Genomic DNA, 13,408 nt, shown 5'->3' with positions numbered 1-13,408 from the left:
CGCGCACTGGAAGTTCACTATGCAGAAGGCTATTAACGGGGATCTTATGAGCGACGTCAAAACGATCACAGCGCCAGTCTCCCCTTGTGGCCAATATGAGTCTTTAAACCCTCGAGGATTCACGAGATTCAGTTGCGCTGAGCGCACTCGGCGCTCAGCGACAAGGTGCAATTGAAGCAGGTGCCACTTTCCTCGACGAAATTCCGGGGAAGGGAAACTACAGTCAAACACGGTTATAGGGTACTGCAATGTGCGCCACGATTATTGTTGCGAGTTTGCAATATGCGGGAATCCCCCCGCCATCCCCGTATGCAGAAACGAACAAAATAAAGTACGTCATTACCATGCACAAAACAATCGATTTATTACAAATAATAAAGCTACTTTCCGCCTTAACGGCCTACTTCCAAAAAGACACGGTGATTTTTGTTTTCCCTTTCTTTTTGGCAGCGTCAACTAGCGCAGCATTTTTTACGCGAGACATTGTTTGCAACAGTTCGTGTCCGTGTCCTTCAATACCGAAAAAATATTGGCGAAGGACATCGACTGCCGGAAGCACTTCATTAAGCGTCGGACGGCTTTCACTCGCAACATCCTCTGCCTCCTCGGTGCTTTTCATCAGCATTACGACGGTGATGCTAACGGTGTCTGCATCCGAGGTGCTTACAGTGACGGCAACGTCGTCGTCGACACTCAGGGAATCTTCGAAGGGCACTCCTTTCGGCACAGCATCGGAAACGTTGGCGAGCTGCCGTCTTGGTGCGGACTCAGTGACTTGGCGGGTTCCGTCGTGATTCCCGCGCGTCGGAAACAGTTAAGGAAAGTGTCGGGCGTCATGTCGCTCCATGCGCGGCGTATTGTCTCAGTCGCGGTCGCGGCCTTTGCACAGTGGTCGCGGTCAATCAACACCTCAATCGCCGCTCCGAGAACATGCATTTGGCGCCCATTCTAGGCACGCCGAGTTGGATATATCAGTTGTGAACTTCGTTATAAGGAATATGTTTTGTGTGTATTTCCGTAACTGATTTTTTTGCTAGATATGTAGCATAATTCGCTGTATCCGGGTTCATTATACTCGCGTTTGACTGTATAAGAAAGGCGCAGCCTGCGTGCCGGCAGCTGAAGGGCAATGCGGCACGATGAACGACCTTGGTAGTAGAGCCTTTGGCTTTACAAAACGCAGGTGTTAGCAGAAGCATTCACGTTTTCTTCGTTTCAAGCCGTGACAGTCCTAAATTTCTTTCGGTCACCGACATGGAAACCATCGGTAACTACCACAAGCAAAAATTTCCTGTCCCATTTCGATGAAGATGACCCCGACTTTAATTATACGTTGAGTGCATTCACTTGTCAAAAAGATCGTGGGCGGAGAGATTAATGCAGCAACTACAGATGATATATAGTTGTAAAATAATTACTGGCATCCTTCGAGAATCATTGTTCATCGTAAAAGGCGTTCAAATTTTAACACTGATGGAAAGTGAGACAGCTGACCAAATCAGAAGCCGCGACGGACGAAAACTTTTGATGGTTTGTCACGGGCTCTCAGGAAGCAAATACTCTGTAAGGCGGCGCCACTTGCAATGTTTTGATAACGTTATAACTATCTGCCATAGCAACGGTTCGATTAGTCCCCCGAATAGATAACGTCGTCAAGGCCACAGGTAAAAATACAGAGACGATTTCAAGGATCGTAATTTCACCTTGCAACCTGAATTTGTTGAATCCTCTTTACAGAACAACAAGATGTGTGCAGGAAGTATTTTTAGATAGCCGTGTCACGACATTGCTAGTTTAAAAATTGGACTATTCGTACTCTGCTGAAGAAAAATGATCCTAAATTTTATTCTATCCCGGTCGTTATAAAATATTTTATAAAAACATACAACGTAAACAATCCTATCACCTTGCAAAATTTCCAAGATTTTGATGGCAGGATAAATGACCTTACTATCATCTTTAGTAAGGCATACGCTTCCACGGTAGCAAACACTGTCTCCAAACATGTTGTCTGAAAGCAGAGGTACAAGCCAAGCGCGCAAGAACAGTCTACGGGAGCCGCACCACACTAAGTAACTTTGTTGGAGGTGGAAGAAATACAGTGCGTCCTGGAGATGCCTTCCACGCTATTCGGCCAGTATATGTTCGTCTCCCTTCAGGCACACTCGTAGGGACCTATTTATTTTTCACAAAGAAGTGTTCGGTATGAGTGAAGGTAAAAAGACCGGTGTATATGGCACACGAAATAGCCAGGCCCTCGAGATCAAAAAACACATCCCTGAATGCTCGGAACAACGTCACATCTCCCCGAAAGCCTTTGAAACGAAGTAACTAATCGAGTTAAAACAAAAACTAGAGCAAATTGGCTCTGGGTTGGGTTCGAATCAAGCATACTCCGGGATACAATCATAGAACTCTAGACCACTACAACTCAAGAATAGTAATTTGTAAAGGTGTACATATATATCTGCAGGTTTGGTTGTTGGGGGCTTAGAATTAGAAACGCGTGCTGAGACACGTACTCCCTCCTAATGAACTAATGCCAGAGGTAAGTAACACAAGCACTAATCAGGCGACCAGGAGAACAGGTTTTCGCTAACAACGGTGAGATGCCAAGGCATTGAGGTGTAGTAACTAAGTCCGGCAGGAAAACACATACAAAAGAATGATAGTTATGATGAGAGGAAACGGCCGCACCACTGCAGACGTGCGGTCAAAGCCAATGTGAAAAATGTGGCGCTGCTTTAGGTGTAATCTCATGGCTGAACATAAAATGAGTGCGCTTGTGTCCGTGCGACACTTGTTCCAATTTCATTGGTGAGGTATATACGGCGAGGCCATTTCATCTACAGCAAGTCTAGGTGTGAAACATGGTCACACACGACCAAACAAGCGGCCAGTCGAGCGCCGAAGGACGTAAAGACACCCTCCACGGAGAAGACCAAGAGCGAATTCAGAGGTGTAGGGAAAGGAGAACCAGCAGGTAAGACAGCGAAGAAGCTGAAGCTACTGCGATGGACAACGAGGCATCACCGTCAACACTAGCTCTGAAGGAAATGCTATCGTACGGTACTGCCTCAATAAACGCTGCGCGAGCAGTGCCACGTACTAGAAAAATGAAACACACCACGACGTTATCCCCAATAAAACATGGCGAGACACACAATACCATCATGTCTCTTCGACCATCAAACACTAATACTTCTGTGCTAGTGACATCATGAGAAGAACTTAGGTGTCGGAGAATTTTTTTGTTGTCGCCTGTTTAAAAAAACAGTAGCCTAACGCAAAACAAAGCTACCACATCTACATTTGAGCTACGTATAACAATAGCATGGCCCACCCACATGTCTTGGTGTACACACTAAAAAAAAGGTTGTGGCATTCACTATCTGAACTCCAACAAGTTGCTTGTCCCAGTATACACTAGGTACTTAGTAACTAGCGGTTGTAAATGCAGCACTAGTCAGGATTACTGACTGAAGCAGCCAGTAAGTACTACTAGCTTCACTAGTAAAGTCCTAGCTATAACACTCTTCTCAGCTACATGCGTTTACTAACTGGCTATGCATAACCTAGTCATAAGCACGACCCTAATGTAGTGTATACTACTGCCTACGCCCAGTTAATGTTCTAACCGTGCAGTTGCTAGTGACAGAGCCTATGTACCGTACCGCGGGGTAGTCAGGTTCGAAAGGAGTTAGGTAATGCTGCCGCACTACTTTTTTACGACTTTTCGTTTTGTTAAGAGTGAAGAATGCAGCTCCATTACTTGCGGATTTTGCATACTCACAGCGTTTCTTTTTTTAGGGAACATTTTCGAAGTGTTGATATTGCCACACATTGCAAGAGAAATATTCTCCGTGTGTTTTACACAGCAACAAATTTTCAGCATTGAGGTTAACAATGCGTGAGAAATATTTAGACGCAACGTTAAAACCGTCCAATGCAGCGTTGTTTGTCTGTGCGAATTCGGCTACAACAACGACGACCACCCAAAGTATATGATATTTGTTAGTACGTGAAATTGTTTTGTATTGATGAAAATATGGTTCAGCGAGAAATACCACCGCTTTTCTTTGACGTTGATTGCGCACAGGAGACATCACATCCTGATACTGCGTTACTCAATTGGCATGACCGGTCGTATTTCGTTCTCCGTATTTGCCGGGCTAATAATAAAAATGGGTTACGTAAAGATACAAAATGTTATTCATCACCAGCAGCGTAAAATCACCGAGGCGGCATTGAAGGTATTGTACAAAGTTGCAAAAACGTTGGGTTATCCGCAGCACCATTTGTGTGCAGCAAGAGTTGAACGCCAACAAAATGAATTGCACGTGCATTTCATGCCCTCTCCGTGTTCTGTTGACGAAGAACCCCCCGCCTCAATGGGCTTTCCCGGCCAGGCGACCTTGAACAAACGACCACGTTCGCGAGAACAGGCTTGCAGTAAAGCGGCGCCAGTTGTTCGGCCGGGCTATATAAGCACGGGGGCGTGGAAACTGTAGTTTATAGCCCCCTGACATCTCGAAGCAGCCGCAGCTTCTACCAAGTCGAAGGAGGTGAGTGTCGTCAAGTCGAATAGCATATCTTCAAAAGGGGCTTTGTTTTTTTTACCGTTATCTCTGCATCGTGGGAACAATAACTGCTTTTTGGTTTAATAACAAACATTCAAAATTACGACGTTTTCACAGTTCTTCTTGTGCGAACTCTTTAGGAGTTTCAGGGACCGTAATTTTTTGTTAACAAGTTAGGGGCTTCCAAAAGGAAAACAGTATTATCCTCGTACTTCAGGGAGGTGACCATACGGGATTTTTGAAGCAATTTGACTTGAGTATTTTCAAGCTAGATCAGAGGCAACACCTTCTCAGTTCTGTCGTATATAACTTGGTGTGAGCGTAAAATGGTACCCAAGCAACCACACAAAAGACTGTTCGGTAAATGTACTCAGCTTGCTGCAGGCTGGAGACAGGACCAACTGTTCGCCCTTTCATTATTGTTTTATTAGAGCGCAGTAACTAGTGAGTGCGTGTTACGAATTTAGTTCATTATGCTTTCCTCGTGCTCTAGCAGATGAATAAAATGTTTTAACTTTGTGAACCCAGGCAGGACAATGCTTCTACCGGAAGTATTGCTTTGAAACATGTGTTTAAACGATAAACTTTGCACTGCATTGGGGAACTGATTTCTTGGAAAACCTATCCGTTCACTAAATTACTCTATCCAGACCCTTAACCATGGAAAAACGATACATCCGATGATCACTCGTGCAACTGAGCGGTGACGTTCATTTCATGCGCATTTCTTCAATGTGATTCACGCAGCCAACATGATCGCCGTGAGCAGCAAGTCCCTCCTCGTCGCCCTCGTGGTGCTGGCCGCCCTGTGCAGCCTGGCAGCCGCCCAGTTCGGCTACGGCGGCTTCGGCCGCGGATACGGAGGCTACGGCCGTGGATTCGGAGGCTACGGTGGCTATGGCCGCGGCTTCGGAGGCTACGGAGGCTATGGCCGCGGTTTCGGTGGCTATGGAGGCTACGGACGTGGCTTCTACGGCTAATCTCTACCTGGCAAGATACCAACTGCGTGACATACATTTTTGACAAGGGATGAACGAAGCTCTTGAAGATGCCGACAATGAACTGCTATGGATGACGATTTTATGCACATAAATTATTTGACCCATAACCCTGCTCCTTGGTCTGGATTTTTGCATTGTGCCTCCAACACATTTATACTGTTGCGCCGAACGGCCCCACACCACTAAATTTCGAACCGGCCTCTGTTCTTCTACCAATAACAACATAACTAGAACCTACCCGGGCAATGAAACCTACCTGGCCGTCGAGAAAGGGTGAACAGAAAATTTGTGCTGCAAAAACAAAGGTCTGGCACAAGCACCCCAGCCCTCTTTCACATCGGGTCATGCAATTTATGCAGGCCAGATAGAACATATTACAAAACACTGCCTTTTGTTAAAAATAATCTGCGATGTTAATAAATAAATGCAAGCTTTGCGCAAAAATATTATAAAAAAAAGGTGGAGTATAACTCGATCAACACGTGAGCTAAGCAAAAAAAAAACAGCAAGCACATGTTGGCTGATTGATTATAGGGTTTAACGCGCCGGTGCAACGCAGGCGATGAGGCGCGCCGTAGTAGAGGGCTGCGGATTAATTTTGACCACCTGGGGAGCTTTAACGTGCGCCAAAATCTCGTGCACACATGTCGTTTTTGCTTTTCGCCTGCATCAAAAAGTGGCCGCCGCTTCCGGGAATCAAACCCGCGTCCTCGTGCTCAGCAGCACAATGCCTTAGTCACTGGGCCATCACGGCGGGTCAATCAAAACATTGCGAAAGGGAGTGATTTAGGCAATTGCGTTTCCTTATGAAAATCGAAAGCACCTAAGGGTGAGAATAAAGTTGTCTAAGACAGGTGATGACGCAAGTAGAAAACAGAAACACGAAATATATGAGCAGTAGAACTCTGTTATTCTTCCGAAAATTTCATCATTCAATAAAGTTCGGTTATGTTTGGACGGGATATAAATGAAGAGTTGGTGTCTGACTTCTGGCTACAAGGCCGGTAGGCACACCATCAAGTTTATCCTCCTTCGTAAAGGCTTTGCCTGTCCTGGAACCATTGCTGGGGCCGCATGGGGGCCCTCGGAGGTGATGCAGTTTCAATGGATCCTACAGATTCACTTGAGGTAAACTTTACATGCGAGGTAGACACATTTTCTTGTTACTTTCGCAAATCAAAAGGACAATTTTAGCTTTGGTCAGTTCGTATTCCAAAACTTCCGACCACAGCTCTGGGCTACCCGTCCTCGGCTCCGTCGCCCCTGCGCATAGAACAGTTTCTACGTGGAAGGGATTCGACAAAGTAAAAACATCAATTCTTCAGGTGACACTTTGAAGTTCGTCCGGTTGACGTTGGCGGCGCAGACGCCGTTCAGTTGGCGATCCGCCAAGTGTGCTTGTGGGGTAGTGATAGCGCATTGCGCGATCGTCGACTTCACTAGCCCCGCGCAAACAAAAGTACAAAAACTGAAAAGCTTGAAGGAAAACACCCGGCGTTTTTAAAGTTCCGACAGTGCGCAAGAATGAATGCCAGAAAACGCAGACGCTGTCAGAAGAGGGGGGGCCGCGAGTGGATTGCGCGGATCAACCGGATCGGTATCGCCGCAAACCATGACAAGTACCACGGTTGTTCCCGGCACTTTGTGTCAGTTACATACACCAGTTTGAGTGACCTAGTGGGCAAGCGCTAGAAATAAAACAAACACGGCGCAATGTACAGCTCCACCAGGGTGAAAATGTAGCTGTCAGGTCGCTGTCCGCGTTTGTCGCAAAAAAAAAGTGATAACAGCGAGTACTTTTGGGGATAACACCGCAAGCCGCAACATCTGCGTGTACATACGTGCAGGTAAGTTTTTGCTGTGAGCCAACGTTCAGCAATTTTCGATAATCAACCACTACACAACATGCAACCCCAAAACCTGCTTTATCTGCCTGCGCTGCTCTTACTTGTGTTCTAACTTGTATCACCGAAGGCTTGCCTTCAGGTGTTTTTGACCGGTGGAACCCAGAATGATCTCGCACCCTCCACCTTGAAGACGGTATCAACAAGAGGCACGTCGGGCGGTACAGACGAATGGAGGAGTGGCAGACGAGATGCCTACACGAGTAAATAACGGGTGAGACTGCATTCAGCCCTTAAGCTGAGATGGGTTCAAATGCCAACCAAACCTTTTACGTTTGCATGTTGAAGCTCCCAAAGACGGTGGTGTGGAGTCAGAGGTTTCAGCAAGCGAAGCAGCGTCAGACCTGCGTCATAAGCTTTCCTTTTGTACACAATTATTTGAGTTAAGGGCAGGGGAATTGTGCTTGGACAACTTCTTCTCATTCATGAGTTCTGCATGGAAACATGGTGTTGCTCAGCCCAGTAAAAGGAACCTTGCCCCCTGCAGCTATTTCAGTACGATTTTGTCTTTTTATTTATTCACAGAAGTCTTGCCTCCGGCAGACATTACTGGTACAGATGTTAAGAAATTGCAAGCGGATATGATGAACCTCCAGAGAGAAGTGACCACGTCCAAGAAAAACTACGCTGCAACACGGTTTACAGAGATGACCTGAGTGACAACGAAAGACTGGAATTTCATACAGGGTTGCCTTCCTTTCTCATGGGGTTCTCCCTGTATGCGCTGTTGAATGACCGCGTCCGACGTATTCACTGCAGTGCACTCACACAGTTTTAGGAAATTCTCCTCTTCTTAATGGCAGAGGGTAAGGCCAAATTGGAAAAAAAATATTTTTAAGTTCATTTCCTTGAGCACAATTTCGATATTCACAATTTTCTTGGAAAGCCTTATTTCTGGCTCAAAAAGTTTTTCCGTAAGCAAGTAGTCAGTGACCACATCCCTTTTTAGGATGTGCTGAGGGTTTAGTATCATTTTTTACATTAGGAATCTTCCAGCTCATGATCAAAACGCTTACCTGGAATTGTATTAAGAAATTGTTGGCAACTATGGCATAGCTTATTTTTCAGCCAAGGCAATCTAAAGAAGCTGTGCACGTTTTTTCCGCAGTTGTCCTTCGGAGGCGCGCACCAAATAAACGTCTATTTGGGCTTCACGCTCTCATGATTCAACATTCAATGCTGTTCTTTCATTCAATGATGACAGCAACGCACGAGCCAGCATTTTGAACTTATTCGAATCGAACCCTTGGGCGCAAGGCCACCATCAAGTTACTGAAACAGGTTCGCCACAAGCGAAGATACTTAAATGCACGACAGTTCACAAAATAGACATGGCAGGACAGACGGCAGGGTGAAAAGCAAAAAAATGACTGCGAGGGTGATTACGACGCTGGTGCTTACTAAATAAGCGACTCAAGTAGTGTTCGTGGGAAAAAAAGTATTGTTTTCACTGCTTTTATTCTTTCACACTCAACTATCTCAAAAACAATGTTTCTTATTACATAGGTGCCATTATTTCCAATATCCTCCAGAATAAGCACGTTATTTTTTTCTCTGTAATATACACACGTTGCCAAATCTAAGGCGCGTGAATTGAAAACATGTGCGCAGCGGTTTGTTTTGTTACACAAGTTTTAATATGCAAATAAAGTAAAAAGTCACACAAACACTTTGTTTTAGTCTCACTTTAATATTTCTAATACAGTTCAAAAGCTTAAAATACAACAGAAAATGATTATGTATTACGTAGGTGTCTCAGCAGATGCCAAGAAAAGGCGCCCCGAAATGGCCAAACATGCATTGGAACTGTAGGGCTTACCGTGTGCCTTTAATAAAGTTGAGACATTGGTGCACACTTCAAGATCTTGCGTACCGTTTCAATATATCACAGCCCTCAACCTCGAGAATTTTTCAGAAGTGGCCCGACCTGTCCTTGGATCGTCTTAGTTCTTTTGTGCATTGGCCAGAAGAGGAGGACGGGATGCGAACAACGCCACTTGCATTCGTGGAAAATTTGGGGCTGAATGTACGCGTCATCCGTGACCGCTTTGAAATTTTCTTTGACCGGCCAACTTCAATGCAGCGACGCGCCGAGGCATGGCCCCACTACAAGCATCAGGATACCGTGAAATTACTGGTGGAAATTTGTCCCCATGGAGCTGTCACCTCCATTTTTCAGGCTTTCGGTGGACGTGCAAATGACAACTTCACCACAGAAGAGTCTGGTGTCCTTGGGCTTTTAGATAGGGGGTCATTGTGCTTGTTGGCAGAGGTTTTTTGATTAAAGAGAGTGTCGCCAGGTGTTGTGCCACATTGGCAGCGCCTAATTCTACCAAAGGTAAGAGACAACTCTCGCGCTCTGAGCTTGAGTGAACGACAGCACGTGTAGACGACTACCCCAATCGCGAAACAAAGGCGAATCATTCTTGCCGGAGTCACTTCGCACGCGACCGTCCTGACAACACCGCGATGTGTTTACACAGTCCTACGTCGTTGTCAAGGGGGCTGTCTCTCCGCATCTCCAGGCTGCACATTGCCGTAGCAATCTCGCGTTGTACCGCGAAGTACACGAAGCGCTGAGAGCCGGCAACAGACGTTGCTCTCCGCAAGCCTTCTAGCAATTGCGCCTAAATTGCGCGTGCACGCTACCCATGAGCGAAAAATACAGGGTGGCGCATTCGACATGCGAATGCCCTATCCGACTACTACTGATAAAGTCTGGCGCTAAACAAAACTGCAGATCTGCAAGGGCGCGGCTTGACACTCTACATATATGGGCACACAAGATGAAAAGACTTCCTTGGCCAGTTTTTTTTTTTAATTCGTCTAGGCCTATATGACAAAAATGCAGAAAATTATGAAGTTGCCTAATCTGTAGAGTGCATTTTTCGTCCGTAAAATGGTCTAGCGACCAACAACACGGTACGTAAAATCAATCCATGTTTCAGACACCTAAATAGTGAAGCGCTCGCGTAATTTTCGATATTTTTATTGGCTCGAGTGCTTTTTTCGATAATACTAAGCAACACAAAACATTTCTCAACACGAAATTATATCGTTGATATAAAAAAGGCCCAACTTAAGCTGTACGGAACCCTCTATGCATATTGCCGAACTTGTGAAATTCCATAGCACATCGTCCTTCATTTCCAGAGAGGCGTAGCCACTTATAAAAACTGACAACGGAATAATAAGAAAGTGTTGGTCTGGATGGCAAAATCGGAACAGACAGTAGCGGTGGCAGCGTAACGTGCGCTTCGAAATCGAAAGCTTATTCCTTAGCAGTGACACCATACCCGTGTCGTAAGTTATTAAAGCAAACGTGACGGATTGTGCCTGCAATCATCGCCCTCTCCTTTGGTTCGAGACAGAACCTCCGCTTCACTCAAGGGTCTTTCCTGGTCGCGCGGCCTCGAGCAAACCACAAACGCTAGAGCGAAATAGCAGCACAGTGGCACGTGTTGGTCGGCCGAGCTCTATAAATACGCGGTATTAGAAACTTTACAGCACAACTCACTGACATCTCTGGCAGGAGCACCTCCCACCACGCAGAAAGAGGTGAGCGCTCTAAAGCAGGACAGTATTGCGTTCTAGGGACTGTATTCGTGGAATAACTTCGTATAGTCAGCGTATTAATATGTTAATGGGTTATAACGATAGTAACAAACATCATGAAATGCAAACTATTTCGTTGTGCTTTGCAAACCATAAGTATTCATCAAACCTCTTAAGAACTCTTAAATGGCAAGCAGCCATGTTGCAGTTCCTTGCGATTTTCACAGTACCACTAGAAGTTTTTAAAGAATCTCGTATGCGCACTTTGACGGTATACAACAGCAGCCAGCTCGAGCATTTTCGTCTTGTCTGAATAGGTATAGGCCCAATAGGTAATCCCAAAACCACACCTTTATTTAGGGTATTTTTTCAGCTTTATGCGCACTAACAGCAAGGTTCTGGCCTGGTTGCAACTTCTGCTGCCATTTGGAAAATTTTATGTTCCCGCTTTTTTTTACCCACCGCACTTTCCTAAAATTGACCTCTAAGTGCTCCCCACCCTCGTTGGTTATTATTCGCACACCCAGTAGTTGATAAAGTATGTATTTAAATTGACTCTGCAGCGTTTCCGATAACCGCAAGAACAGCGAAAGCTGTAGTTATCGCCAGCACAGACCTGCAATGCGGGATTTGCTTGTCGCACCACATACGCCTTCCGTTTCTGCTTTGTTTCGGTGGCTTTCTGATTAAAATGTCTATAAAATGCGTTCATTACTGCACCTAAAAGAAAAGCAGGCGAATGGCGTCTACACTTCTGTAATGACATAATTCCAGCGGTTGAAGAAGACCACGTCCGGGAAACAGAAAAAATCTTTTGAGCAAGTTGCTAAGTTATCGCATGGGCATAGAGCATTCATTTTTTTTTTGCCGATGTATTCGCTACCGCCAAATATAGGCGCTGGATGTGTTGGTGGACTGCTTTCTGCAAGCATTAAGGATTCCGCAAACAGTTTAAACAAGTGTAGCAGGGCAAATTTAATGCTAGGGAAGATGACGCAACAACGTTTTTTTTCCCTATGGAAATGACGGCTGGCTAACTTGTTTCGAAGCAATAAATATCCCATGGAATTGTAACATATCTTCAAGAAGCACATAAGTTGCCTCACACTATGCCTATCACATCAAAAACTAAACGGCCAGTTGTGGCTCGAACGGGATCATTTCACATGTATTTCTTCAATGTGATTGACGCAGCCAACATGATCGCCGTTAGCAGCAAGTCCCTCCTCGTCGCCCTTGTGGTGCTGGCCGCCCTGTGCAGCCTGGCAGCCGCCCAGTTCGGCTACGGAGGCTTTGGGCGTGGATACGGAGGCTACGGACGTGGATTCGGAGGCTACGGTGGCTTTGGACGTGGATACGGAGGATTTGGCCATGGATACGGTGGCTTCGGCCGTGGCTTCGGAGGCTACGGACGCGGCTTCTATGGCTAAGCCTGACCTGCGGCCCGGTGAAATGCATGACGAACACGTCTACAGAAACTGTCAAAGCTCCGTACGGAGCTGACAACTTATTGCTCTTCATCCTTTTTAAGTGCGAATGCACTTCTTAAGTGAGCCTGAATCGTCCGCCGCCGTAGTCCGCATAGCAACAGCTGCGGGTGCGCGCGCTCCTCGTCTTCCTCCTCGTCTTCCCTAGCAACGGGGGGAGATGGGCGAGCGCTACTCTCCTCCTCCTCTCTCCGCTCAGTGACTGCGGGTGTTGGGCGCCTCCTCTCCACTTCGGGCGGGAGAGCTCTCGCTCGCGTAGCGGGCGCTCCGCATTCCGACGCGTGAGGGCGCTCGTGTAGCCCTCGCCGTAACGGCGGGCGCTACTCTCCTCCTCCTCTCTCCGCTCAGTGACTGCGGGTGTTGGGCGCCTCCTCTCCACTCCAAGATCACGATATCCACCGTAATCGCGCAATCAACAACCGTGCATTCGAACTTACACACTCTCCCCCTCGGGGAAGTGCGAGGGAATTTTTTCACCTAAATAAATTATTTCTCCTATAATTTTGCTCCTTGGCTTTTTGTTTTGCTGCTATGTACCTCGAGAACATTTATGTTTCTGGAGAGATGCTTGAACAAAAAAATTCATTCAATAGTACCAATGTCGAAGAAACCACGGTCATAATTTGAACATCCGAATTTTTAAATAGGTTCCTGTTTTTTAGCAATACCGATGTAATTAGAGGCCAGGCAGCGCCCACGGTGTCGAGTAACCCCATAGTCTCTTAAGTGTCTCGAAGCAATATCCAGATCTGTCGAGAGCCCTGTGCCAGACGTCTATATTAGTGTGGATAATTTATACGCTTGAAATTCAGCATGCCACTGAAAAATATATTCCTTTAAAATATTCCAAATTTTTTTTAACCTTAACGACAGACTGTGCT

General features: G+C 46.0%; 2 protein-coding genes across 2 annotated transcripts; both read left to right on the top strand.

Moving 5' to 3' along the window:
- The first annotated feature begins 4,423 nt into the window (after positions 1–4,423).
- Positions 4,424–5,686, top strand: LOC144175777 (uncharacterized). Its single transcript, XM_077704789.1, has 2 exons — positions 4,424–4,565; positions 5,328–5,686. The coding sequence occupies exon 2, from the start codon at positions 5,333–5,335 to the stop codon at positions 5,558–5,560; it is 228 nt and encodes a 75-aa protein (XP_077560915.1). The 5' UTR covers positions 4,424–4,565; positions 5,328–5,332; the 3' UTR covers positions 5,561–5,686.
- Positions 5,687–12,233: 6,547 nt separating this feature from the next.
- Positions 12,234–13,000, top strand: LOC144173540 (uncharacterized). The gene has a single exon (XM_077701919.1). It carries the CDS (start codon positions 12,240–12,242, stop codon positions 12,468–12,470), a length of 231 nt encoding a protein of 76 aa, XP_077558045.1. The 5' UTR covers positions 12,234–12,239; the 3' UTR covers positions 12,471–13,000.
- The last annotated feature ends 408 nt before the right edge of the window (positions 13,001–13,408 follow it).

This window comes from Haemaphysalis longicornis, unplaced genomic scaffold (genome assembly GCF_048455015.1).
Source record: "Haemaphysalis longicornis isolate Haplotype H1 unplaced genomic scaffold, Haemaphysalis longicornis Haplotype H1 scaffold_3, whole genome shotgun sequence".
Lineage (NCBI taxonomy): Eukaryota > Metazoa > Arthropoda > Arachnida > Ixodida > Ixodidae > Haemaphysalis > Haemaphysalis longicornis.
This window is presented reverse-complemented; position numbering and strand designations above follow the sequence as displayed.

Coding starts and splice junctions, on each gene's coding strand:
- LOC144175777 (XM_077704789.1), top strand. CDS start 5,333: ATGATCGCCGTGAGCAGCAAGTCCCTCCTCGTCGCCCTCGTGGTGCTG.
- LOC144173540 (XM_077701919.1), top strand. CDS start 12,240: ATGATCGCCGTTAGCAGCAAGTCCCTCCTCGTCGCCCTTGTGGTGCTG.